At 40.0% G+C, this 25,519-nt stretch overlaps 2 protein-coding genes across 2 annotated transcripts in view; one reads left to right on the top strand and one right to left on the bottom strand.

Annotated features, from left to right (window-relative positions):
- The window catches only part of GUF1 (GTP binding elongation factor GUF1), a 329,928-nt gene that overhangs the window by 266,960 nt on the left and 37,449 nt on the right, over positions 1-25,519 (top strand). The window lies entirely within an intron of this gene.
- On the bottom strand, positions 4,688-18,217 carry YIPF7 (Yip1 domain family member 7). The gene is made up of 5 exons (XM_049834724.1): positions 18,102-18,217; positions 16,865-17,031; positions 14,996-15,141; positions 9,171-9,352; positions 4,688-5,024 (listed from the first exon to the last, which is right to left on the bottom strand). The coding sequence occupies exons 1-5, from the start codon at positions 18,215-18,217 to the stop codon at positions 4,862-4,864; spliced, it is 774 nt and encodes a 257-aa protein (XP_049690681.1). The 3' UTR covers positions 4,688-4,861.

The following is a 25,519-nucleotide window of genomic DNA, read 5'->3' as shown; positions in this document are numbered from 1 at the left end:
CACTGCACTTAATATGATAGCAAAAGAAAGGTAATGATTCTTTTTTTGCAATTGTAACTAAAATGCTGCCATAGCAGAGGGTATGTACTGGCCAAGGTCTTTATTATGCAACTGTATGCAGATCACTGTGAATTGCATCGTTCATCTAGTTCAGTGATGCAGCACCAAGGTCACCGGGCATTTTTAAGCTAATGGTAAGACCATAAGTCTAATAAATGTGCTTGGTAATCACAGCAAACATATTGTCATTGTTGCAGATGTTATTCTTTCAAAATCACTTGGCAAATGCAACTAAAACACAGCCCTTGTGCATGCTTTGACCTCTCATAAGAATGCACCATCAGGAACATTGCAGAGGTGAGGTTGTTTAAGCAGACAAGTCATGGCCTACAGCTACAAAATCAGTATTTCTAACAATGCCATTGCAGTTTGCTTAGAATGAACATGCAAGAGGCTAAATGATCATGGAATCAGTGAAGGGCAAATTTTGACAGAGAGATTTTGAAAAGGTACATATCCATTAGTAATGCCAACACAGGTAGAGATCAATTTCATATTACAATGATCTAGGCAGGTTGACATTAATTATCCAGTTTATTTTTGTAGCCATTATACTGCAGTAACCCACTACTTGCTGATCCAGTAGCCTTTTGTTACCTGTCAGAAAATACATTAACCAGCAAATGCATCATGTCACTGTGAGCTTTGCCATTATATGCAGTGATTCTCCATAAGTCTTATCAGATGCTGCAATTGCTGATTTCTTTGAAAGGATATACATCATCTCCCAGGCTGGGTCACCAGATTGCTAATGATATGCCCTCAAAAAGTGGCGATGTAGTGCCCAGAACTTGTTGCAGCTCCAGTATCTTGCAACCTATCATATATATATATATATATATATATGTATAGTTTGATTTTTAAAAATGTATATGTATATCATACATATGTATATTTTTGGCTACCAGGCATGAAAAAGCCCACAGCAGACCACTAAATATGCTCCTGACAATAGGGCAGGAAAAGGCAATTTAAAACAGACACAATTTATTGAATTCTTGCTTCACTTATACCCATTATTAATATGAATAAAGGTCAGTAATTCAACATTACTGCAAAATTCACTTAAGACCCTTCAGTGGACAGAAAATGCCAACATGTGAAGATGGCTGTTTAGCAATGAGCTGAAATAAACGTGGTGGCAAGAGAGGTCTAAGACAAGACACAGAGCTGTCACATCTCATTCTCAAATGACATAAACAATGCAGTCATGAAATCAGTTTCACTGCTTTTGTACATAAGCCTTCTGTGGCTTCCATGCTAAAAAATGGAAAACTATTACCCTTTGCTAATGGAGATGGTTCATCAGGACACACGGCATGTGTCCAATTCAATGCATCAGCAGCTTGCAATCCTCAATTCAGTTTACCTATAGTTAAACTACTCAAGGCCTGTATTATAACCTTTTAGAGGTGACGTGTGACAAGATGATTTCTGATAAATAGTGGAACCTTGGTACTACAAACGTGGCCTTGGCTTGCCATGGAGAGCATGTCTCTGGATGCAGCCTGATGTTTTGTCAGCAGCTGCTGTCTGATCCACGCTATACTCTCCTCTCACTTGGTATGTGTTTACTTTCATATGCTCCTGCATTTTGTTGCAATAGAACAGCAAAATGTTTAGACTACAGCAGAACGCTGCAAGATTATTTCTGAGGGTGACCTTGAGTACGTCTGGCACACAAGAAGTGCAGTGGAAGGCAGGCAAGCACTTGTCTCCTATACGTCTCCTATACTGCCTGTGTCCAGCCCTGGTGTCACCATTTGAAATAACAGAAAGAAACTAAGTAAGTGCCCATTTTTGTGTGTGAGTGCACATTCAGAATTGAACGTGCACATGCATGCTATGAAAAACAGGAAACCAAAGACAGATTAGAAACCTTCGCCCTCCAAAACCGTGATTATTTTTTTTTCCCCTTTCACTTTGAAGCTTATGTTTAAATCTTGTGATTTTTTTTAACTCTTCAGGGTGGGAAGCATGAATTAAAAATCAGTCTGTGACCCATTACTATTTTATAATCCTCTCTTTGGCAAGTTGAAAGTAACAGCTTGCCAGGCTTGTATTTAAACTTTCATGGAATGATGCAAGGGAGTGAAATACAACGGCCCAGGCAAAAGAAAATACAGGAAAGCTAGGTGGTGTTGGGAAAGCCTGTCCAGAGAGTCAGAACAAGAGTTTATTACCAAATATACATGTTTTGAACTGATCTTAGATCAAAACAACATTTATTTTTTGAGGAAGTAACAGTTTGCAATAGCGACCATAGTATTTTTAGATGCAGGAAGCACACAGGAATAAGAGGGCCAAAACCATCACCATGGCTGTGCTGACCTTCAGGAAGGACAGCTAGGTAAAAATGAGGAATCTTGTTTCAAAGAAGTAGAAGAAGGATGGCTAAGAGAGCTAAACCCTCTCACATGGCATAGAGACCCCTGAAGGACACCATACTGGGAGCACAGCACCAGTGCATACTGCTTGCTGGAAATCCCTTGGGAATGGGTACAAGGAAATCAGCCTGGCTAAGCAGTAAAGCAAGGGAAGTTATTGGAATTAAGAAGTTAGCATTCAAAATGATGAAGATGTATCTCAGTGAAGAAAAGAAAAAGGTTATAAATTCTGAGAGAATAAACATAAAACTATAATTAGACTAGCGTTTGCTTTGTAAATGTTGTGGCAAATTTTCAAGGTGTTCATTTTCCCCGTAAGTAATTTGACTTGTCTATGACATCAAAAGACAAATTGATGGCTTGATTCACTGGTTCCCCTGCCATTCACATCATGCAGATCAGGATGAAAATGAATAGAAAGTGCTGTGGAATAGAGCCATTTTATACTTGTTTTAGTCAGTATGAATGATAATAGGAAGTGTAGAACAAAAATGGATCTAAATGTTTCTGAACCATCTTTTCTGAACTTCAGAAGTGCAACCATATGAATCTTTCCCCATTCAGACATGAGAATGCCATTATTGCATGGTAAATCAAACTGCCTGATTTTATAACAATACCCTGGAGTCACTTGACATGTTTATCTGTGCCTCATTAGTGGCAAATTTACTCCTTGATACAGCAGGGCCAAATCTGTCGCACTTACAAATGCCAATCATCTTCCAAATTCACACACTTCCCACTTACATGCAGCTAGATCCTGCCTAGTTATAGCCACAATTTGCTCCAGGGTCATGCCTCCCACTTTGCCTCTCTGTGCCTGTGTTCCTAGCCTTGCAACAAAGAAATGGATAAATGCAGCAAGAATTTTGCCATAAATGAGTTGTGATTTTTAAAGGAATTGGCTAAGTACACATTACCTTTTTTTACTTCTCATGACCCGTAGTCTGAACTAGTTCCACTGGAGTTCAGTAAAATGAATTCCAGAATAGTTTGCACAAGAGATCTTAAAAAAAAATCAAATATGCCAGCAATGGGAAATATTTTTAGCAAAGGCTCTTTCACTAGCTTGAGGACAAACTGATCATTTAATTTACCTCTGACCTGAAAAGGATTAGGTACTCAATTCATTTTATGTATTCTTGAGCAGTTTTGCCATACTAAGCTTCTGCATAAGTGCTTGCACTGTCAGGACCCTCTCTCACAGAATCATTGGTCCTCTGTCTAGAGAGACAAATATTTTGTAGGCATTTAACCGAAGAGTTCAAAATAATGAATAAATAGGAGGATAATCAAGATCTTAAAAATATACATCAAGAAGGAAGACACCCTAAAACACAGATGAAATAATCTGCTCCCATTCATTTCCTTCATATTTCCCTTTATTTCATCTATTTCTTTTCCCTAGCCCTTTCTACAGCTACATTCATTTTCTCTACCACTGCGTGCTGGATTTTGCTCTTGTTATGACTGCACACACATCTCCATTTCCTCTTGATGGCTTGATTCTTCTAATATTGTATTTTGAAACATCATCTGGTGCATTCTGTGCTTCATTGCTATTATAAAAATGTTAGGTTCCTGTAAAACTAAAAGCAGCAAATTGATGGGGGGGGGGGGGGGGGGGAAGCAGATAAAATTGTGGAGATTTGTATTTTGCTTGCTCAAATACAGTTCTGCCTTTCAGGGGACATGTTTAGGAGTTGCCTTTGCTTTGTGTGGTGCTTTTCTGCAGTGACAGCAGGCGGTGGTTTAGTGGCAATTTTAAAATATAACATTATTGTACATTACAAACAGTACAATAGTGTTTTGGACAGCAGCACCTCTTAAAAAAAACCAAACAAACTAGGATGGCATTCCTAGTTTCCTCCCTCTGTTGTAGCAACCTGTTCTTGGACAATTCTTCAACATCACAAAGCAGGGCCACTCATTCTTCTGTTAAAAAAACCCAAAGCCACATACATAAGTTCTGGGTATTAATTAGTAATCATATAAGATGGCAAGCTAGGTTTTTTGAAACAAATAAATTTGTAGTTTCACTTGATTTACTAGGTCTATTAAATATTTACATTATTGCTTTCCAGTTACTCTCTAGTATATGTATTATATATTAAACACTCAGAACAGATTTTTTTTTTTTTAAATTAGCATTTATTTCATATTTTTTCACCTTTACTACTTCCTCAATACAAATGTTTTTCTTTAAGATATAAGACTTTCAAAACACCATTATTGCAGTCATCTACCTGTTAGCTTGATTTTTTATTTCATTATCAGCCATTAGGCAAATAAAAGGTAAGTCATATAATCTAATTCTGTTAATGGAACTTAATGCAACTCTAGGCAATCTAAATAACCCCTTGCCCCTCTAACAACCATAAGCAGACTGTAATAAAGCTACCAGAAAATACATCTCAGAAAACTGTTAGAAGTGCAAAAAGTCCATAAAGTAAAGCACACGGGTACGCAATAAGAAGCTGCTGTCCTTCCATACCCAACGCAGAGGTAAAAATTTTGGAGGCTGACAAACTGCACCATCCAATAATAAACAGAGCTAACAAAGTTCCCGGGATCCCCCTAGGAGGAAAAAAAAACACAAAAGAAACAGGACAGAGTCCTCTTGTTAGTAAATGTAGCACCAAATCTTATCAAACTCGAGTTCATGTCTAGCAGCTTGTTAGTGATAAGGTAGCAGTCACTGGAAGAACGAAGGACTGACTGACATAATGAAAGTCAAGCCTGAGAAACAAATTAAAATAGTATCAGGAAACAAAAAGGTAATTTCTTCAGCATGGATAAAAGCAGCAGCTTTATCAGAAGTACTGCTAAAAGGACAATGCATTTCCAAATAAATCTTCTGGGGCTCCAGCAGATGCAGCAGCCAAAGTTTGATGTTAAAGTTAGCAAAGATCCTGTTGCAGCCAAAACCATCTTGTGGAAGTTGTTAGGATCCAAAATGACACTAGAGACCTACTCTTCCATTGGGCAGCCTCGTGACCTGGAGGGGTTGCATTTTTGTAACAACGGCACAGGTTTTAAGCATGCCTCGGATTCTGAGGAGAGGCAATGAGGCTCTTAAAGAATCACACCTGAGCTGAGTAGGCAGAAAGGTGGTCACTGCCTCCCAGGAGAAAGCTCAACCCGTCTTTTAAAAAAGGGCACACACTGAGTAGAAAGTAAAGGATGGGAAAAGAATCACTGAGCAAAACGATTTTGCTCATCCTGGCATCCTTCTCTGCACACCGAAAGGATGGTGGCTTTCCACACTGCCCCTTGGTGACAGCTGGGCCCTTCTGAAGTTACATTCTGCCACCTCTCAGGCGCAGGGTGGCCTGGAGAACTGATGATTACGGGACTATGGTCAAAAGCTCCCTGAAATATTCCTGCAGATTACAGAGAGCTCACTATTGGACCCTGTGGGAACAAAATCTCGCCAATAAATAATGCTTCACATATGCTTTATTTGCACTCTGTATTTGCAGCCTGCTTCTGTAAAATGCATGAGATCACGTGCGTAATACACTGCTGAAGTACATAATGAGATCGGCTGTGCTACACACTTTCCCTGTGTCAGTCTCAAGGACTCTGAGAATGAATTGAACCTCTGCCACTTGCTAAAGGACTTCCTGGTGCCCCACTCTTCCAAAGTACCAGCAAAACAGAACCAGAAGTGAGAAACAGACTATGTATACTTACTTAGGTCCATTTCTCAGAAATAATCTCCACTAATATTATTATTGCAATTACACCATGATGAGTAAAGCTCCTCTTATTTAATTGACTTAGTTTACTTAATCCAATCATATCACATAAAATGGTTCACTTCTTGGCAATCCAGTCTCCAGGCCAATAAGGTACTTGGTGTTGTCAGCTCTTGGGACTTTGGGGGAGGAAGGAGAGAATTGATTTTAAGGTGGCTCAGCAGCTCATTGCAACTTCAACCCATTAAATAGAAAACATTAACGACCATGTGATTTAATATCCTCAGTTTAAGTGTTCTTTAAACCTATACAGTGGCGTTCAGGGAAATTACACTGGGCTCTGTGAACCAAGTTCCTGGCCTCTGCTCCAAGTGGAAATGCCAAGATCCTCACCTAAACAGTTAGCCAGAAATTCAGAGCTGGTATGTAAGGATGGCTCTTTGAGCAGGTACCCACGCTGGCAGAGGGATGGGATGCCACAGGAACATACTCTGCAATGACAATTTACAGCTAGTATAATGACTCTTTAGGGGGCTATCACAATGTAGTACAATTTAGAGCTGTGGCTGCTCTGCCTTGCACTGAGCTCCAATGGCCTCTCATGGTTTGTTCTAGGACTGGCAGTGAGCACAACGGAAAGGTGACGTAAAATCATACTGGAGCCAAAAGATACCTCTGTGAACTTACAAGTTCAGTCCTTGATCTAACAGTCCTTGATTCTTTTGTTACTGCCAAAAGGAATGGTCTGGCTTTAGTGGAGACCTTGTGTCTGGCATGTCCACGAGGGCCGAATCCTCAAGCATAGGAGAAGGGCAAAAAGGCAGATGTCAGGCAAAGGCAGATGTCACGCTCACAGTGACCAAGAGGGCTGGGGGTGTACTGGTATGAGATTGAGTTGGGGGGACAGACATGAGTGGATCCTCTCCACTCCTCTCTCTCACAACCTGCAGATGTGGTCACCAAATGGGTCCTTTGCATCAGCTGGGTCTAAGAATTTCTTTTTCCACTGTTACATTCATTTCCTTCACTGTTTAGTTAAGGAAATGGCTTGACCACTCTGTTCAGGGATTTGATAGTAAAGAATTGTTGTTTTTTCCAGGAAAAAGGTCTGCTGATGTTTCTCCCAGAAAGATGGCCTAATCAGCTTGGGCTCAGACATGATATCAGCATAGATGGGCACAAACAAATCTGATTTCATGCAAGTTTGCATAAAAGAACTGGTTTTCTTTCTGGTACTATTCACCACACAAAATGTGCATATTTTGCTTTATTCAGTTACAGTCAAATAGCTCATCGTGAAAACTGAAAATTGTTGAATTAGTATATATCTTTGCGACAGATGTGCACATTATCTTACGTATATTTTCTGTGAAAACAAATATTGAAGTTAGTTCTTTACACCTTGAAATAGACAGAAATAACATTTTTACAAATATTAAAAAAAGAATGTATTGCTGTCTTTCCTTTGCCATTTTAAATAAGTTTTTAAATTAAAAATATTGAAATGTATGTTGGATTTAAAAGTTGCCACTTAATTTTAACAGCATTTTCATAACTCTTAACCTTGGTACTTCCTGTGTTTAAGCAGTTTCATATAGTGAATGAGAAAGGACTGCAGAATCCTGTAGGTAGGCACTTAACGTTATCAATTCATTTCAGATATAATGGTTTAATTTTGTAAAGGCTATCACAGTATAGTATTTATAGATTTTCAAAAGATGTGCTTTCTGTAAATTTGCAGCATTTTACAAATGTGCGGCGTGTGGTTGGGGATTCCTTGTACAGACAACGGTACCCTGCGCAGTTGTAACAGCTGGTTTGGAGTTCACTCCATCTGTCCTATGATTATGTATCTGCACTTTTTATTAGGGTGGATTATTAAACAGGTTAATCAAGAAAATATGGGAAGTGTAGGAGAACAGAGAATAAAAGGCTTCTTCAGTGTCATCTCATCAAGGACAGCTCAGAAACACTTTGATACATGGAATATGGTCAGGTTAACCCATCATAGCTCCACAGAATCCATGCACCAAGGATTGTGCCAAAATCTTCATCCCACTATATAATTTCCTTAAAAAATAATATATACAAAATTCCTGCTTTTCCAGAGAAAACAAACAGGGGCACTTTCTTATTCATCAGCTGCCAAGTCCCGTGCATTACAAATTGGAAAGTTAAAAATGTGAGTGAACAATGAAGACTAAGGAGGGGAACCATTATTAATAACATGTTAACAATGGATAAAAGTACTGCTCAAGGCCTTCAGGCAAGACCTGGAGCTTCCTTGTACTTTGCTGTATGTGAACAGGGAGGTAAACACTGTCTGTATCTCAAAAGGCTTACCATATGAGGAGGAAGAAGAGGCTTGCATACAAATTTCCTATTCACAGGCATATTACTGAACACCTCCCCACACACGCACAGATGCATATGCCACACACATTTGGTTTTTCAAAGTTTTCAGTTATTTTCAGGTTTGTAATTACACCACAACTATACCTCAGAGTATACGACTCTACTACATCTTAAACACTTGTTCTAATGCTCCAAATCATTAAGGGTTGCTTGATTATCTCATTCTGTCACACAGAAATCTGTCTACAGAAGGAAAGGAACCATAAGGATGGAAGCCTGATACTGTGAACAAAAAAACTAATGGAGAACCAGCTACATAACACCAAAGTCCAGCAGTTGCTTTTAAAATTGATACCTAAGTTTGGCCACTGTTGGCTCTGCAAAACAAAAATCACATTTGAGGGTGCTGCAAAAATCAAAGGCACTCTCAGTTCAAGTGGGAAACAGCGGAATTAAGGGCTCATATTAAAATTAATATATATCACCCTTCTCAAACACAGTCCAGTTTTGTCCATTTCCACCTACACACACAAACAAAATGGTGTTTTTCTTCACAGTTTTGGAAGCCAAAATTCACTACCTAACCGTTACAAAATGTTTTGTGTAACACCGGCCTTCTGACTTACTGCCCTCCATATGATTCCTGTTGCCATAAACTGGTACTTACTGTAGTGAGAAGACGACTGCAGAAGAGGACAAGATCACCATGGGCAGCAGGCAATAGCCCAAGACACTTGCAACGCAGCCATGCGAGACTCCTGGGACGCTCATCAGGTTCAGTAGGGCATGCATAGCAAGGCACCCAATGGCACTCATGCCATACACATAGCCGAAATGAACTTTTCCTGCCTGGAATAAATATGAGTAAGCATGAAGTGTCGGAAGTGAGCAAGTGATTGCAAAATGGGGGGAGAAGACAGAAGGCAAGCACTAGGTTTGTTACTTTTTCTTGCTGACCCTCCCTCTGTTTCACCTACATCAGTTCAATTGTAAACCACAGCTGATATTTTGGGGTGATCTTTGCATTGAAAAATTCCAAGGTACAATTGTGAGAATGTCCTTGTCACTAACTTAAAGTTATAAGGCTGATTCTCAGTCTTACTGTCACTGGGCTCTGAACAGGACAGGAATTGGTTGGGGAGACTTGGGAAGGTCTAATTGGTAACAAACTGAGAAGAAATTATGGAAAGCACATTTTAGTGTCAGGAAACATATTTCCAACAGGTTTATATGGGGCTGTGGAAAAGTGTCCTAAGCAAAATAATGACCCGACTTACTTGATATGCTTCACGTATTACTACATACCTCCAGCTTTGAGGAGGCCTGCAAAAAAATACTAAAACTTTGCTGAAAGTATGCTGGTTTTCAGGGTGAATGTGTCTTCCGCTTGACTACCATGAGAAAAACACATGGTTGTGGTTAGATCAATACAACACATTCATTTCAACATAAACCTGAGTAGTAACTGTGTATTGGGTTCGTGTGGCAAGGTTTTTGGCGGGGGGGGGGGGGGGGGGGGTGTGGGGGGTACAGGGGTGGCTTCTGTGAGAAGTTGCTGGAAGCTTCCCCCATGTCCAACAGAGCCAATGCCAGCCGGCTCCAAGATGGACCCGCCTCTGGCCAAGGCCAAGCCCATCAGCAATGGTGGTAGTGCCTCTGGGAGAACAGATTTAAGAAGGAGGAAAAAATGCTGTGCAACAGAAGACTGCAGCCAGAGAGGAGTGAGAATGTGTGAGAGAAACAGCCCTGCAGACCCCCAGGTCAGTGAAGCAGGAGGGGGAGGAGAAGCTTCAGGAACCGGAGCAGAGATTCCCCTGCAGCCTGTGGTGAAGACCCTGGTGAGGCAGGCTGTCCCCCTGCAGCCCAGGGAGGCCCACGGTGGCGCAGATATCCACCTGCAGCCCAGAGAGGACCCCACGGTGGAGCAGGTGGATGCCCGAGGGAGGCTGTGAACTCGTGGGAAGCCTGTGCTGGAGCAGGTTCTTGGCAGGACCTGTGGACCCGTGGAGAGAGGAGCCCACGCTGGAGCAGGTTTTCTGGCAGGACTTGTGACCCCGTGGAGGACCCACGCTGGAGCAGTCTGTGCCTGAAGGACTGCAGCCCATGGAAAGGACCCATGCTGAAGCAGTTCATGGAGAACTGCAGCCCATGGGAAGGGCTCACATTGGAGAAGTTTGTGGAGGACTGTCTCCTGTGGGAGGGACCCCACGCTGGAGCAGGGGAAGAGTGTGATGAGTCCTGCCCCTGAGGAGGAAGGAGCAGCAGAGACAAGGTGTGATGGACTGACCTCAACCCCCATTCCCCGTCCCCCTGTGCTGTGGGGGAGTGTAGGTAGAGAAAATCGGGAGTGAAGCTGTGCCTGGGAAGAAGGGAGGGGTGGGGGAAAGGTGTTTTAAAATTTGGGTTTTATTTCTTATTACCTTACTCTGATTTGATTGGTAATAAATTAAACTAAGTTCCCCAAGTCAAGTCTGTTTTGGCTGTGACGGTAATTGGTGAGTGATCTCTCCCTGTCCTTATCTTGACCCACGAGCCCTTTGTTATATTTTTCTCTCTGCTGTCCAGCTGAGGAGGGGCGTGATAGAGCCGCTTTGGTTGGCACCTGGCATCCACCCAGGGTCAACCAGCCACAAACTGTCAGCTTGTGTTCTTTTTTTGTTCAAAGGAATGAAAAAAAACCCAGGTGTTTTTTTCTTCCAGGTTTTATTCCTTTGTGGGAATTTAGTGCCTGTGAAAGGTACCAGCCTGACAGCCTGGAGCCTGATGTTTTCTAATTTATACACAAAGCTAGTACAACAGGCAACAGTGGCCACAGCAACACCGATTTCTTCATCTCCTGCCATCATTTTGAAGGATCACCTCCAGGCATGAGGGCATTGTTCACTCCCAGAAATGAACACTCACAAAAGACTGCTAAATATTTCTTCTCTCCCTTCAAGCTTCTAACAAATGAAACACTGAATGTCGGCTATGCAATACTGTCATTTTCACGTCTGTATATCAGAAATAAACATTTGTACATCAGAAATAAACAGTGATTGGGATGAAGGTAGTTTTGTTTGCTTTGTCCTAGAACTTTGTTTCCTAATGATAACATGCATTTGTGAAGTACAGAGCTCAAACCTGGGACTCAACCCTTAACTCAGGACCATGGAATAAACTTCTCAAATGAAGGGCCATAATGCATCACCTTCCTAACACATAACAATACGTATATACTACCTAAAACACAAGCGTGCTTGTGCATACACACACATCTATATATTGCACATTATACATTGCATATCATAAACCACATAAAAATCAGAACTAACAGAGGGTCTCAGTTTTCTAATAATTTTGTAGTTGGATTCTCTTGTGATGGATAAGGTGGAAACATTATTGAAACTTCTTCCATGGTTTGCAATATTTACAAGGATCTCTTCCGTGATGGTTAAGGAGGATTGAGAAGACTTCACACTTTACTTATCCATACATTTTAATAAAATCTGAAGGAAAGCAGCTTTGAGGACCTTCCTTCTCTGCCCCCTCTTCCTACATCCATTCGGGTGGAAACAGATCACTGGATGCCAGAAGCATTTGAGCTGGACAGATATAAAGCAACGCAGTGGAGAGAGCCTGATCTAGTGACGACAGCCTGAAAGTTCTAATGTTGCAGGTTGGTGATGGCTCACCAGCTCTAGCTGGAGAGCAGTGCGCGCATATGTGAAAGGCAGCCTCAGTTAGTAAGACCTGCCTCTATGTCAGCACCGTTATCCTGTTTTCATCTTGACCTGGCTCACTGCTGAGCTCTCATCTGGTTGCAGTCCTCAAGGTTAGGTCAGGTACAGTCAGGTTGCCTATATTCTTGCAACGTCCTGAGTGTTGGCCTTTTCCCTGCCACTGCGTTCCACCATAAATAATCTATTCCTGAAAAAACAGCATAAGAAATCTTCCTATTTATGTACAGAGTCCTTTGCTGCATTTGCATACTACCGGCATAAAATAATCAGGAAAAATTGCTTCACCAAATAAAATTAATGATGGCTAGAGATAGTATGGGAGAGCAAAACTGGCTCAGATTATTATCATTTACAATTTCAGTCATTAAAGATTTGTAGTAAGTTTAACATCTGCAACGGTTTGGGGCAACCTTTACTATAGACCAGCTAAGAAAACCTCTGTCTCAAACAGATGCAACTACAAGCTAGTATTTTAGACTGTTTGTTTTAGTGTATTTAATTATTCTACACAGCACTATTTAGCATGTTAGTTTAAGATTAAGGAATTACTGAGACAGAGGTGAAGGGAGCACTAGCACTAGCAGCTAACTGAAATCTCCACTTGGTGAAATGTTTGATTTGTGGTACAGTGGAATGAGAGAGATAAAAAAAAAAAAAAAAAAGCAGCTGAACATGATGGTTCCAATTCTAGTCTTTCTTAACATATGTAAATATATTGACTCACACAGGCGGGAATACTCCCAATTCACAGTGATGTAAGCAAAACCAGAATCAGGCTTGATTAGTCTGGCAGGCTTTGATGAATGGAAAGAGCTAAATTTGTCCTGCGGAAGGAACAAGGTTAGAAGAAAGTCAGGCTTCGTGCGCTTGTTTGCATCTGCCTAGAGTGGGTACTACTATCCTTAGTTTAAGTGAATGGGGCAGTCTGATTTTGTACGAATGACTATGTAAAATGCAAAGCAGCTGAGACTCGGGCTTCTGCTAACTTTTGCACTGCTGTTGTTTCTGTATCTGCAATGGAGCTGTCCTGTTTCACACCAGTATGAGGAAGATCAAGTCCTGCTGCCAGGCTAACAACCATTTCCTCTTTTTCTCTGTGCTCTGAAAAAACTGCTACCATTTGAAGAATATCTTTGCATATTTTTCCATAGTTAAAAAGCTGAAACTAAATAAAATTTATAAATTATTTTTGGAAACAAGCTCTCAACCAAATTATGTTCCTGGTGCTATCAGAAGAGAATTATTCAAGTACAGAAGGATATCATAGCTTACACAGCTGAAGAGCCACTTTAATATTCAAATGCATCCGACATAAAACGAGCAGCCTGAATTTATAAGATGGCCCATGGAAATCCCATAGACTTATTGCTGTGAAGTTGTGGTACAAAACCACTAGATTGTATCAGAGGAGTTCTGCTCGCCTAAAACTGGAGCATTAAAAATAGTTGTTTTTCTAATGACACTTAAAATGCTTAATATCCCAGAATAAATAAGGTAATTAAAGTATTTTCTTTCAATAATAGTAGTTTAATATTCATTATAATAGTTTGCTATTCAGGGAGCAAAATCAACAGCAACCATTTTTTCCATTTTGTCATTCTTTTAGCTTTCCTTCCATTTTCCTGATTATAATCAATTCAACGCTTTAGCCTTTTATTCCCCGCATACCTTTACTTCTCTAGGTGGAAAATAGCCTGTCCTCTCTAGCTTCCCACCTTCCTTTCCTTTTATTCCCTTTCCTCCTGCCTCTCCTACCCTTTTAAAAGATTTTTAATTTTATGGGGACATAAACAATAATAAAACTTGCCATTTGTATTGCAGTTTGCACATTCAAGTACTGTACTGACATTACAAATTGAGAAAGAACTTGCAAGAGTCTTCTGATTCAGCACTATTTATCACAGAGGAAATGGAGAATTAGATCCCCGTTCCTCTCACCTCAGTTGCAGAGCAGTAAAGCCCTTCCCAGAATGGTTCCACCTTATCCCTGCCTGATGAATTGCTGCCGACAATCAGAGCTGTACTTCAGCAGCACTGGAGAGCCCCTGTTGTCAGTGATAAAATAGATGAATTTGGAGTACTGTACAATCCCTGTTCAGCTTCCCTCCTGTAAAGAGGAAAGGGGTTAAATATAGGCTACCATATTTCGTTTAGCAGATGACGTAGAAAAAGAATATAAACTAAGAAAGGACTAGCAAAATTTATAGGAAGGTAACGCAAATTTGAGGTGGGAAGGAAAAGGCTGTTTCCACTTCCTTTTTCAACTTATTCTAGTTACATAAAGATCATGGTTTTTATATATCTGCACTCCCCAAAATAACATTGAGAGAAGATAATGTCAAAACAGTAGCAAGAGGGTTAGAAAAACTGGGCTGGTCTGCTATGGCTTTTTATTCTCTCCTTTAAAACCTCCTTGTTAGGTCCTTACCTAGCACACACTGCAATGCGTCGGGTGTTCAGAGCCTCCCCAGGATAGACACTGCACACATCTGCCCTTTCTTCATATTAAATCCCACTCCAAAAAATGGTGTGGTCTTTTCTTTCCACTGGAAGTAATACATCACTTCACCTATATTACATCTACATTACATTTAAACTTTATGCAAGTACTTTCAAAGCAAGGAGACTTTTTAATATATAATCTTGGAACAAATGGCAGCAAATGACTCACTTTATGCCAGTACTACATCTTCTGCAACTTCACATGCATTATCACCTAGGCATTAGCTTGTTAGAGAAGAAATCCCTTAAGATTTCTACCACATCCTACCAGCAGCAATGTTGCTCCAAGGGCCAAACAGAAAACCATAGGTCCGGTGAGGTCTGTCTCATTCATAATGCTGCCATCTGCAGGCTTCATTGGATTAAGAACTGTTAATGTTTTTTGCCATATATGCTCAAAATTGATCCCAAGTTCTGCAATGAGAAATTCCAGGACTGTTAATTGCTCACAAGAAAACACTTTTACAGTAACCCAATAGATACTACAAAACCCCAAACAAGCAAACAAATTAATCACTTTAATGAAGATAATATTATAGGATGATGTATTCTGCAGTAGGAACATGATGCCCCTGCTATATACCCAGCATATCTGAGAGTCAGCTCTGATTCTAAATTGGAATATTAATTTATTAAATCCAATTTTAGGCAGTGAACCAAAAAATGCCCTCAGCATTTTTGAGTTAATATTTGTTTTTCTTATATTTAAAACACATCTATCTAATGCCACACTAACTTAGATGTTGAAAAATATGCTACTTAACAGTAAATGCAGAATTCAAGATACTCTAGAACACTGAGGACAGAGATATATGTTTTAATTCTGGCAAATCTGACAAGAGATGTGTCTTAAGCCTGAACTGCCAGAGGCACTTAAAAATGACATTCTTCCCTCCAAGCCCAGTTAATAATCCTTTGTACAGTGCTTTACAAGCTTTTCTTGCATTTAAAAAGTAATTACTGAGGACCCCTAGAAACAGAACAAAATTATTCCCCATTAAAGTTGATGGGAATTCTGCCATTAACTTTACTGGGGCAAAGATTTCTCTTATAACTTCTGCAGAAACACTTCATCTTGCAAGAGTAATCATCTTCCCTCAGATGCTCCAGTGAGGGAAAAGTTAGGTTCAGAACTGGGTACCAGAATTACTGAGACTGACAATGTGTTAGATCTGTTTGGAAAGCCAAGTCTTCACCTTATTCCACTGATCCATCATCTCGAGCTGAGCCAAAATATTATATAAATAAAGTTATTCTGTATTAAATTGTGTGTCTTTGGTCAGATTTATGTGGTACACAGATAGGAACATCTCTGAAGCCCTGTGGATCAGAAGCAGTCGTACGTCAACATCCTTTTCACAGGGTGAGCTGCATGTGGAGTTGAATGCTTGGAGGTCTGAGAGGTAGAGATCTAGCAGTTATCTATATCAAACAGAGTGGTCTTGCTGGTTTTAAGGCAGTAGTAGTATCTTTTAAGTAGTAAAACCGCCACTTGCATTCCAGTACGCAAAAGCAGGCTGAATATGCTCTTTTTACATTATGCTGAAATAATCACAAATAAGTTCTCCTTTTTTTTTTAATGTAGCAAAAGTATTTTGTAAAATACAAAATCAGCCACTAGCATTAGGATGGTTCAATCATCATAAAGAATTATATTGTTTTTGTAGTTAAATGAGCAACTAATTGAAACTGGAAGCAGCTTTCTCCATTTCTTTCCCACTGAAACAAGCTATTTAGCATCTTCAAACTATTACATTTATTACTAGATATGAAAAAAGGATTATTATCAGTATTTATTAATTATAGATGTTCCAATATGTATGCAGGATAAAGAGAATGGAAAAAAATATTTGGAAATGTGATTGCAAAACTTATTGTTATGCTGTCATCTAGTGGTAGTAAAGTATATGCCATATGCCATAGTAAAGTATATGCTATATATTCCATAAGGCTGAATGAATCCATGGCAAATTCAAACAAGAAAATGTAGGTTTGGGGGCCAGGGACTGTTGGCTGAAGCTCACACAGCCAGGCTTGGCAGCTCTGCTGCAGTTTCTCTAGTGTCTGCCACTAGCTGGCAAAGAAAAGTATAGGCACCCCCAGGAACCACGCACATCGTCCATGGTTTTATTTTTACCTTCTAGCAAAGGAGGTTCCTCGTCAAATCCATCAGCGTAACTGAGATAAGAGAGAGTGTCGGGACTGTATGTCGGCTGCAAAATCTGACCTGTGTAACTCTGAGACGACAGAAGCATTTCTGATGGGGCAAAAGCACTGGCTGGAGGTTGCTCTCCTGCCTGGCTCCTAGGACAAGAGACAAATCACAGCAAAACAAGTGACAACAAGCAAACTGCAGTGAGCAACTTCACAACAGCTTAGAGCTGCTCCCCACGTGCCACAGTTGAAATTTTCACCTATTTTCAATTTGGGGAACCTGGAAATTTTCTGGGTACAGTATCCACTCTGTGTATCGAATGCCGAGCCACTGATGATGGCTTTGCTTTCCTTCACTGCAACCCCCTCTGAAACCAGGCAGGGCTCCTTGCCGGCCTGCCAGCACATTGCAGCCCATCGCACCCACTTCTGTGCCCATCCAGCTCAGGCAATTGCACAGCACAGGCCCCCAGGCTGGGGTCGGGGGGAAAGGGAATTTAGGAGCTGTGAGGGCACCCACAAATTTAGGCACTCCTGACTTTTCCACCAAGAAGCCTGGTGACATTCCCCAGATATGTCCATACTGCTAAAAAAAGAGCCATATATTTTTTTTTTTTTTTTTCTTTCTTGAATCTGAGAAGGAGCTTAAAGAATTTCTAGAACTATGTGCCCTAAAATCCACATTAATAGCGCGAAGCTCAGTTGCTCCAATTCAGTTAACAACCTGCAACATCTGTACATATAAAAGTAGCACAAAACCCAGTCCTTTTATAAAGAAAGGCTCATTTACAAGTAATTCTGCCTTGGAGAAAGTCTAGATGATCTCTCGAAGCTTTTTGTTCCTCCTGCAAGCCCCACAGGCAGCCGGATCCATCAGCTGCTGAACAGGGAAGCTGCAGCAACACCCAGCCTCCTACCGCAGTCGTGTCGAAATCTCCTTAAGGGGGAAACCCTCAGAACTTCCCTCAGTGTCCCTCTTCCGTGGGCAGAAGTCACCAGTAGGTTTAAAAAACATAAGAAAAAGATGAAATAATAAGAATTTTCCTGTCTTTCTATTGCTATGGCTTGTATTTCTCCACTAAAGTTTCCACTTTATGCAATCCTTTTTTTGGCCATTGCATGCTAGTTTTTGTCATTAATTTCATTTGAGCTTTGAGATATATCACCGTTTCTCTCTCTGTTTGGTTCTTTTTGTTGTTTTTTTGTAGTAGCATACTTACTTTCTGCTTCCACACAGGTTTTCCTTAGACCCATAACTGTTGTAACCTTCTTCATGGTCATCTATGGTATAATTGGACTGGTAAAAGTCGCACTGAAACTGCTCAAAATTTGACATTCTGGTTGGAAAAATGATTGTAAATATCAATAAAATAGCCTTTGCAACAAGCCAATATCTATGTTTTGAACTGTCCTAAACTTAAATGAAAATAACAAAACTTAAAGCCACAAACTTAAGAGAATCTTTCTGTTGAAACTCATGATAATTGGGAATTGACAAGAAAGGACTCTCTACTTTCTTTTGTTGTAACAAGAGAAATTAATCTTCTGTTACTCTTAATTACTGTATATTAATTTACAAGTGCTATACAGGACTTCCTCTCTTGTTACCGTTAGCAAAAATAACGTAAGTAATTTTGAAAGAAGATATATATAAAGTAACCCACTGTTTTAAACTGTTCATTTTCCTACTTTCAAAGAAAAATTGTGTCCATGTCTGAATGCTTAGAAAATAATGTTTTTAAGAAGTATTTTGGGTTTCAAAAACAATTACTATTTTCAGCTATTTATGTTTTGCAATTTCATATATGACTATCATAAAAAAGTAGAAAAAATACAAATATTGTCACAGAATTTGTGATTTCTGTTTAAGGACACTGTAGCTGGCTTATTAGGAGTACCAGAGGAACATTCTCACTGGTTAGCTACATGCCGTTGAAAAGGACAGCATACTGAATGATCGAATAGTAAAGAAAGCACGTTAAAACACGTCTTTCGTTCCTGCTGATCCATAGTTCAGCTCTGTAGCTATGGACTGATTAGACTAAGAAAGGAAAAACTTGACTGTTTTCCCTTCTACATTGTGACCAACTGTTTTTATAACTATTTCAATTTTGCACACACTGGGGCCATTTCATGTATCCTATGTGTAGGCAGGACTAGCTGTCTGGATCACACATAAGCAACCTAAGTGTCCTGGTTTTGCCTGGGCTAGAGTTAACTGTCTTCCTAGTACCTGGTATGGTGCTGTGTTCTGGGTCCAGTATGAGAAGAATGTTGATAACACACTGATGTTTTCAGTCGTTGCTCAGTAGTGTTTAGACTAAGTCAAGGATTTTTCAGCTTCTCATGCCCAGCCAGCAGAAAGCTGGAGGGGCACAAGAAGTTGGCACAGGACACAGCCAGGGCACCTGACCCAAACTGGCCAACGGTGTATTCCATACCATGGGACATCACGCCCAGTATATAAACTGGGGGGAGTGGGGGTGGGGGGTGGGGAGATAGCCGCTTGGGAACTAACTGGGCATCGGTCGGCAGGTGGTGAGCAATTGCCTTGTGCATCACTTGTTTTGTATATTCCGATCCTTTTGTTGTTATTATTGCCATTTTATTATTGTTATCATTATCATTATTAGTTTCTTCTTTTCCGTTCTATTAAACTGTTCTTATCTCAACCCAGGCATTTAACTTTGTCCCTGATTCCCTCCCCATCCCACTGGATGGGGGGGAGTGAGTGAGCGGCTGCGTGGTGCTTAGTTGCTGGCTGGGGTTAAACCACGACAACAAGAAATGAAGCACATTGGTTCTGTAACTCATTGTGTACCTTTTGGCATTACAGAGTGTTTCAAATTGCAAAGATATTTTATTAATTCTTAGATTTGGTCTAGGTGCTTCTTATGTTATTAGCATGGCTGGCTATAAATCCACAAGACAGCTCCAAAGTTCGCAGGTCTACCTTCCATGCTTTGAGCAAGACTATCCACAAGATTAAGGATTGACCCTGTTTCGCCTCAGTGTTACCTTCACGCTGAGCCACAGGCAGCAAAGACATTACACCGGCTCAGAGCAGCACAGAGAGTGCCCCAGCCGCCGACGGGTTGAGGCTGGAGGGCAACCCCGGCGATTGCCTGGTCCAACACTCTGCCCAAAGCAGGGTCACCGACAGCAGGCTGCTCAGGGCCGTGTCCAATCTTTTGAAAAGTCTGGCTTCATCATCTTTAATCCCTTCCATCAGGTGGTTATGTTCATTGATGAGATCCCCCTGAGCCCTCTCTCCTCCCATCTAAAGTTCTTCAGTGATTTAGGCAACGGTCTGAGCAGGATTTGCCTGAAAATGCATAGATGTAGGCACGTGTTTCACCACTTGGCTAGCATTTATGTAGTCAAACTCTTAAAACACACAGAGAAGTTCTATAACCTGACTGATAACCATAACCATATCCAATTTACTCAGACTTTCATGTAAGATATTCACCTCTCCTAACATTTCCCGTTTTCTTCACTTTTGCCCTCTTTTCCAACTTTCCAAATGCCATTGGCAAAAATATGCTTTTCCTCTCACGGTTTCTCTTATAGGTATCTCTATATTTATCAAGCGTGCACTGCTTATGGAAAAGATCTTTGCAAATCTCTTTACAAGGTAAAAGTTATAAAGATTAGTATTTCATCAGGGACCTTGAAATGCTGCATACTAAATTTTCTAAATTGTATCCTATAATCAGACTAATCTGTGAGGACCCACTTCCTTCATTTAGCTAGAGCATTCAAAGTAGAAGTTATTCTTATATTATTTTCTTAACTGCTGACCAATCATGCAGGATTTCCAAATTTAGAAGAGAAATAATTTTTACATTGTAAATATGAATTAATAGAAATTAATTCTACTAAGCTATTTACTGTGGTTCTATTTGGAACTGCACACCAGTTACGCATTTGTCCAACAAAGATTTTAAATGGAATATGTTTTGAAAAACTTTAGTTGGTACCTCTACCCCAATAGCCCAATTCAGTATGTCTTGAATGTTCTTTGCTGTCACTATAAGGAATAAAGTAATTACTCAACCAGGTATGCTACAATCTGTACAACAGAGTTCAGAAAAGATAAATTTATTTTCCAAAAGAATTTGGAGGTAAGGTTACTTACTTTTCGAGATATTTGATGAAAACTCCAGTCTGTTGAATTTACATGTTGTAGAACACCTAAAATATCCTCTTGCTTCAACAGGGATGAGCTTAGTGCTATTTATAAGATTCTAAATTTGATCTTTGAACAGATGCATATGAAGGAAAAAACCCCCACAACCTGTCAATATCACGGCCAGCATTTAACAAGAGCTAACAACAATAAGCAGAAAAAAAGGCTAGGAATCTTCAAGGAAAGCAGAACAAAAAGAACAAATACTGTTCCATATATTTTAACCCAATAATCTAGATTGTAGGTTAGAGCTTCCTTCTTAAGTAGGTATTTATGAAGATCTCGGTGGAGCCCTCCCTCATGAGCTGAGCTGTTAGATCTTAAAAAGTTTTAACAACGTGTAATAATACCTGTTAAATTAATAGGGTAAATACATGTACTCGGGGACCCGTTTCTAGCAGACGCTCCCACGGCGTGCGCTATGGGACGCACGCAGCTGTAGAGCCACTCGGTGCGGCTGGCGGAGGGAGCTTTCGGTCGCCTGCTTTTTGGGGAGAACACGACGCTCCCCGCGACTGCAGCAGCAGCGGAAGGGAGAGGGGGGCACCGTGAGGCCAGGTCCATCGCCTGGTCCAAGGCCAGGGCTCCATTCTGCAGGCACATCCCCCTGCCCCGCTGCTTTCTCCAGGAGCTCTGGTCCGTTTGGCAAAGCAGTCTCCTGCCCGCTGCGCCACGATCAAAGGCAGGGAACCCCGCTCTGCTCTTTGAGGGCCTTTGTTGAATGTGTGGGCATCAGTTCATGGTTAATTTTTTTCATGCAATGCTCAGCGTGATAGCCCTTTCGTTACCTGACCCGTTATAGCCCTTTCGTTACCTGACCCGTTATGAAAAAAAATATTAGGAACCTCTGTTCTATAGTCCTGGTTATTAGAAAACTTGTAGCACGGTATAGGTTCTGAAATAGCATTTAAACTTCAAAGACAGCTTTTCTATTTACACACGCTTTGGTATCAGATACTTTTCCAGGCATAACAGGTGCTGCCTTTTTCACTTATTTATAGGATAGCTTCCCAACGAGTGCTTGGGCTAGTTAATTTAAGGAATGGGACATTAAATGGGATGTATTATCAGGCCATTAATATATGCCTCAGGTGCATATTAAATTCTGTGAAGTTGAAGGCCAAATGACTTCCATTTCATTAGGAGAATAATCATGCCCTGTTAGTACATGACCTACAATGCTCTGAAAGAATTATAATATAGGTGCATTTTTAAATAAGAAAAAATGAAGTATACCAAATTTTTACTCATTATGTATGTCCAAAAAAAGAGCCCAGAAGTGAAGGATGGTGAAAAGTAGAAAAATATAACATTTGTTTCTGCTAATTAAGGGTAATCTAACTATGGCATTTATTACAGCTATTGTTAAGCCTCCCTCATGCTCTTGAACTTCTCTCCTGCCATTTCCAGAGTAACAGTTCATGCTGTTACACCCACCAAGGTGAATTTTCAGCTTTGATATTTAGCTAACTGCTAATCTTTATAATGTCTAATCATCTCGGTTTAGATAATATGATTTGATCTTGTTTATACCAAATCAGTGGGGGGAATGATATAGGATTAACTTCTGTCCTTCAGAAGGGTAATTAAAAATATTTTTTTTTAGGGATAGAAAGATCCTAATTTGCTAGGTTTATGCCTCTTTGTTTTAATTACAAAAAAGACTTGATTAGTTTTGCTACCTTCTGTTAGAAAAACTTTTATATATATATATATATATATATACACACACACACACAGACACTGCATACAAATATATATATATATGCATACTGGCTGCCAGATAAGAACTGGGAATAATTATCAGACAAGGCACTTCAGAGAAGGAATTTAAATAGAAAAAAAATACAATGACTGGTAGTGGAGAATGGTTGAAGAATACTTTAATAGCTGTTTAACATATCACAGTTAGAAAAGAAAGCCACCTGAAAATTAAAAAAAAAAGAAAATGAAGACGTTAAAATTGAAACATATAAATATTTCTCTCCATATATAAAATTAAAATATAATATACCTTATTATACATATTATACATTAATTATACATGCATACTACATTAATATCTGTGTGTATATAGGCATATAAATGGGCATCTAAAATACAAAAATGGAAAATAATATTATTTAGAGATGATGATGCAGACAACTGATTAAAAAATAAAAAGCATAAAAGATTAAGTAATTGATAGGAAAGTGACCGATAGAAAAAAGGACTGTCCAAGTGTATTAGAACCAGAATCATACCAGTACTGCCATTCTCCTATCAGATGAAAAAAGACAGAAACATTTAATTAGAAATGTTCAAATCAACATTTTAAAATTCTGCATCTAGAAGTTTTAGAAGAACTGGTCAAAAACGTTCTACATTATTGAGTAGTGAAACAACAGGAAAGTTTGAGAAGATCAAAAGTAAGTAAATACACCATTTTGAAAAAGGCTAAATGAGATGCCCTGAGTAATTATTGGCCTGTCACCACGAGATTAATCCTAGCAAATTATGGGCTCAAATAATAAATAACTGAATCGATGAATCCAATCAACATGGGCTCTTGGAAACTAGCTCATTTCAAACTAATTTATTTTCTAACAAGATTTGTAGTTGGGGAAGGTAACCACTGATGACCTATATTTATACAAGGCATTTTACTTGATTTTGCTTCAATAAATATAGAACCATCACTGCTTAATGGGACAACCATTATACTGATTAAATAAGTGCTGTCTGATGTGTCTCGAATGTAATTGTAAAAGAAGGCAGGATTTCTAATGGTGCCTTACAGGACAGAAACTTCACAAACCTTATCTAGCAGGCACGTTGAAGCAAAATCTACCAACCAGAGCCAGTCACAGCATGGTTTGACCAGAATCTGTTAGTACAAAACAGACAGCAAGTAAGAAAAAGAGCCTTGAAGCTATTAGTGAACGGTAAAATAAAACTCAGAGCGGAAGAACTTGGAAATTTTCACAGTGACAACAGCAGTTTCCCAACAGTGCTAGCAAGTTTCCTGTAATAGGCCATCTGATGGTCTGATGAGATATTATATTTTAGTTCAGGTAAGGAATTAACTCAGTAACGCTCAATGACCTTCATTTATCCAGGACTACAAACTAGATAGCTGTATTGGGTCTGACTGAGATGGAGTTAATACTCCCTACAGCAGCCCTCGTAGCGCTGTGCTCTGCACTGGTAGCTAGAAAGGTGTTGATAACACAACCAGTGTTTTGGCTACTGCTGAGCAGTGCTCCCACAGCATCAAGGCTGTCTCCCCAACATTTTTGCCCCCCCGCCCCGCACCAGCAGGCTGGGGGTGGGCAAGATCTTGGGAGGGGACACAGCCGGGACAGCTCACCCAAGGGGATATTCCATGCCATATGATGTCTGCTCAGCAATAAAAGCTAAAAGAAAGGAGGAGGGGGGACATTTGTTATTACGACATTTGTCTTCTGGAGTAACCGCTACGTGTACTGAAGCCCTGCTTCCCGGGAAGTGGCTGGACATCGCCTGCTGATGGGAAGGAGAGAATAACATCATTTGTTTTCCTTTGCTTCCACATGCGGCCTTTGCTTTTGCATTATTTAACTGCCTTTATCTTGACCCATGAGTTTTTTCCCGTCTTATTTTCTCCCCTCCCGCCCCTGTCCTGCTGAGAAGGCGAGTGACCGAGTGGCTTGGTGGGCACCTGGCGCCCAGCCAGGGTCAACCCACCACAATAACACAAGTCCCTTCCAGTCTTAAAGTCTACAAATAAGAAATTACTTTACTCAAGGGCAGGTTTGAAGACTAAATAAACTATTCTGAGGTGAAAAAAACTATAAGGCTGAAAAGAATCAGAGGGGGGCTAGGAAAAATGGATGTGTCCATGATCACAATAGTTATAGCAAACATCTAATGTTGAAGTTTGGTGTGTAAGGAGCGCTCAGTCGATATTTACCCGTACAGGTCACTGAGCAACTGGGTTGCCGGAGCTGAGCATTTCTTCAGATACCTGAATGTTCAGTCCATCACTGACACACCACATTAGAGAAGGCTGTCACGCATGCGTTAACAGAAGGAAAAAAGAAATTGTTGCACCTCAACGCTTTAGAACAGAATGTGAATATAACCTCACTTTCTTTGACTGACAGGTACACACGATGTTAATAATCTAGGGGAAAAGTAGTTTGGATGAGGTCTAGCCATCAAAAATTAAAATAAGAATTGAACCTGATGAGTATAAAAAAGATGAACAGAGTTGATGAAAGATGTGAGAATTTCTACAAGAAATTAAAAAATTTTTCTAAACTAAATTGCTAGCGTTTTGTTTACGTACTTTTTCCATCTTTCCTGAAAAGGAAAATAGGCAATGTGGGGAGAAGTGAAATATCATCACTTTTCATAAGCTTACATTTTTCTTTTCAGCTTTTTTGATGAAATGGGGTAATAATTAAAATATTTTAAAAATTTCTG

Source organism: Accipiter gentilis, chromosome 3 (assembly GCF_929443795.1).
Source record: "Accipiter gentilis chromosome 3, bAccGen1.1, whole genome shotgun sequence".
Taxonomy (NCBI): domain Eukaryota; kingdom Metazoa; phylum Chordata; class Aves; order Accipitriformes; family Accipitridae; genus Astur; species Astur gentilis.
The sequence above is the reverse complement of the archived record's forward strand: the minus strand, read 5'-3'. Positions and strand labels throughout refer to the sequence as shown.

Bases quoted from the DNA above. Each gene is read 5' to 3' on its own strand.
- YIPF7 (XM_049834724.1), bottom strand. From the start codon at position 18,217: ATGTCAAATTTTGAGCAGTTTCAGTGCGACTTTTACCAGTCCAATTAT. The intron at 9,353-14,995 runs GTAGGATGTGGT...TATTTATTCCAG, and splicing joins TTGGAGCAACATTGCTGCTG to GCAGGAAAAGTTCATTTCGG. The intron at 5,025-9,170 runs GTAAGTACCAGT...TTTTCCTCCTAG, and splicing joins GCAGTCGTCTTCTCACTACA to GGGGATCCCGGGAACTTTGT.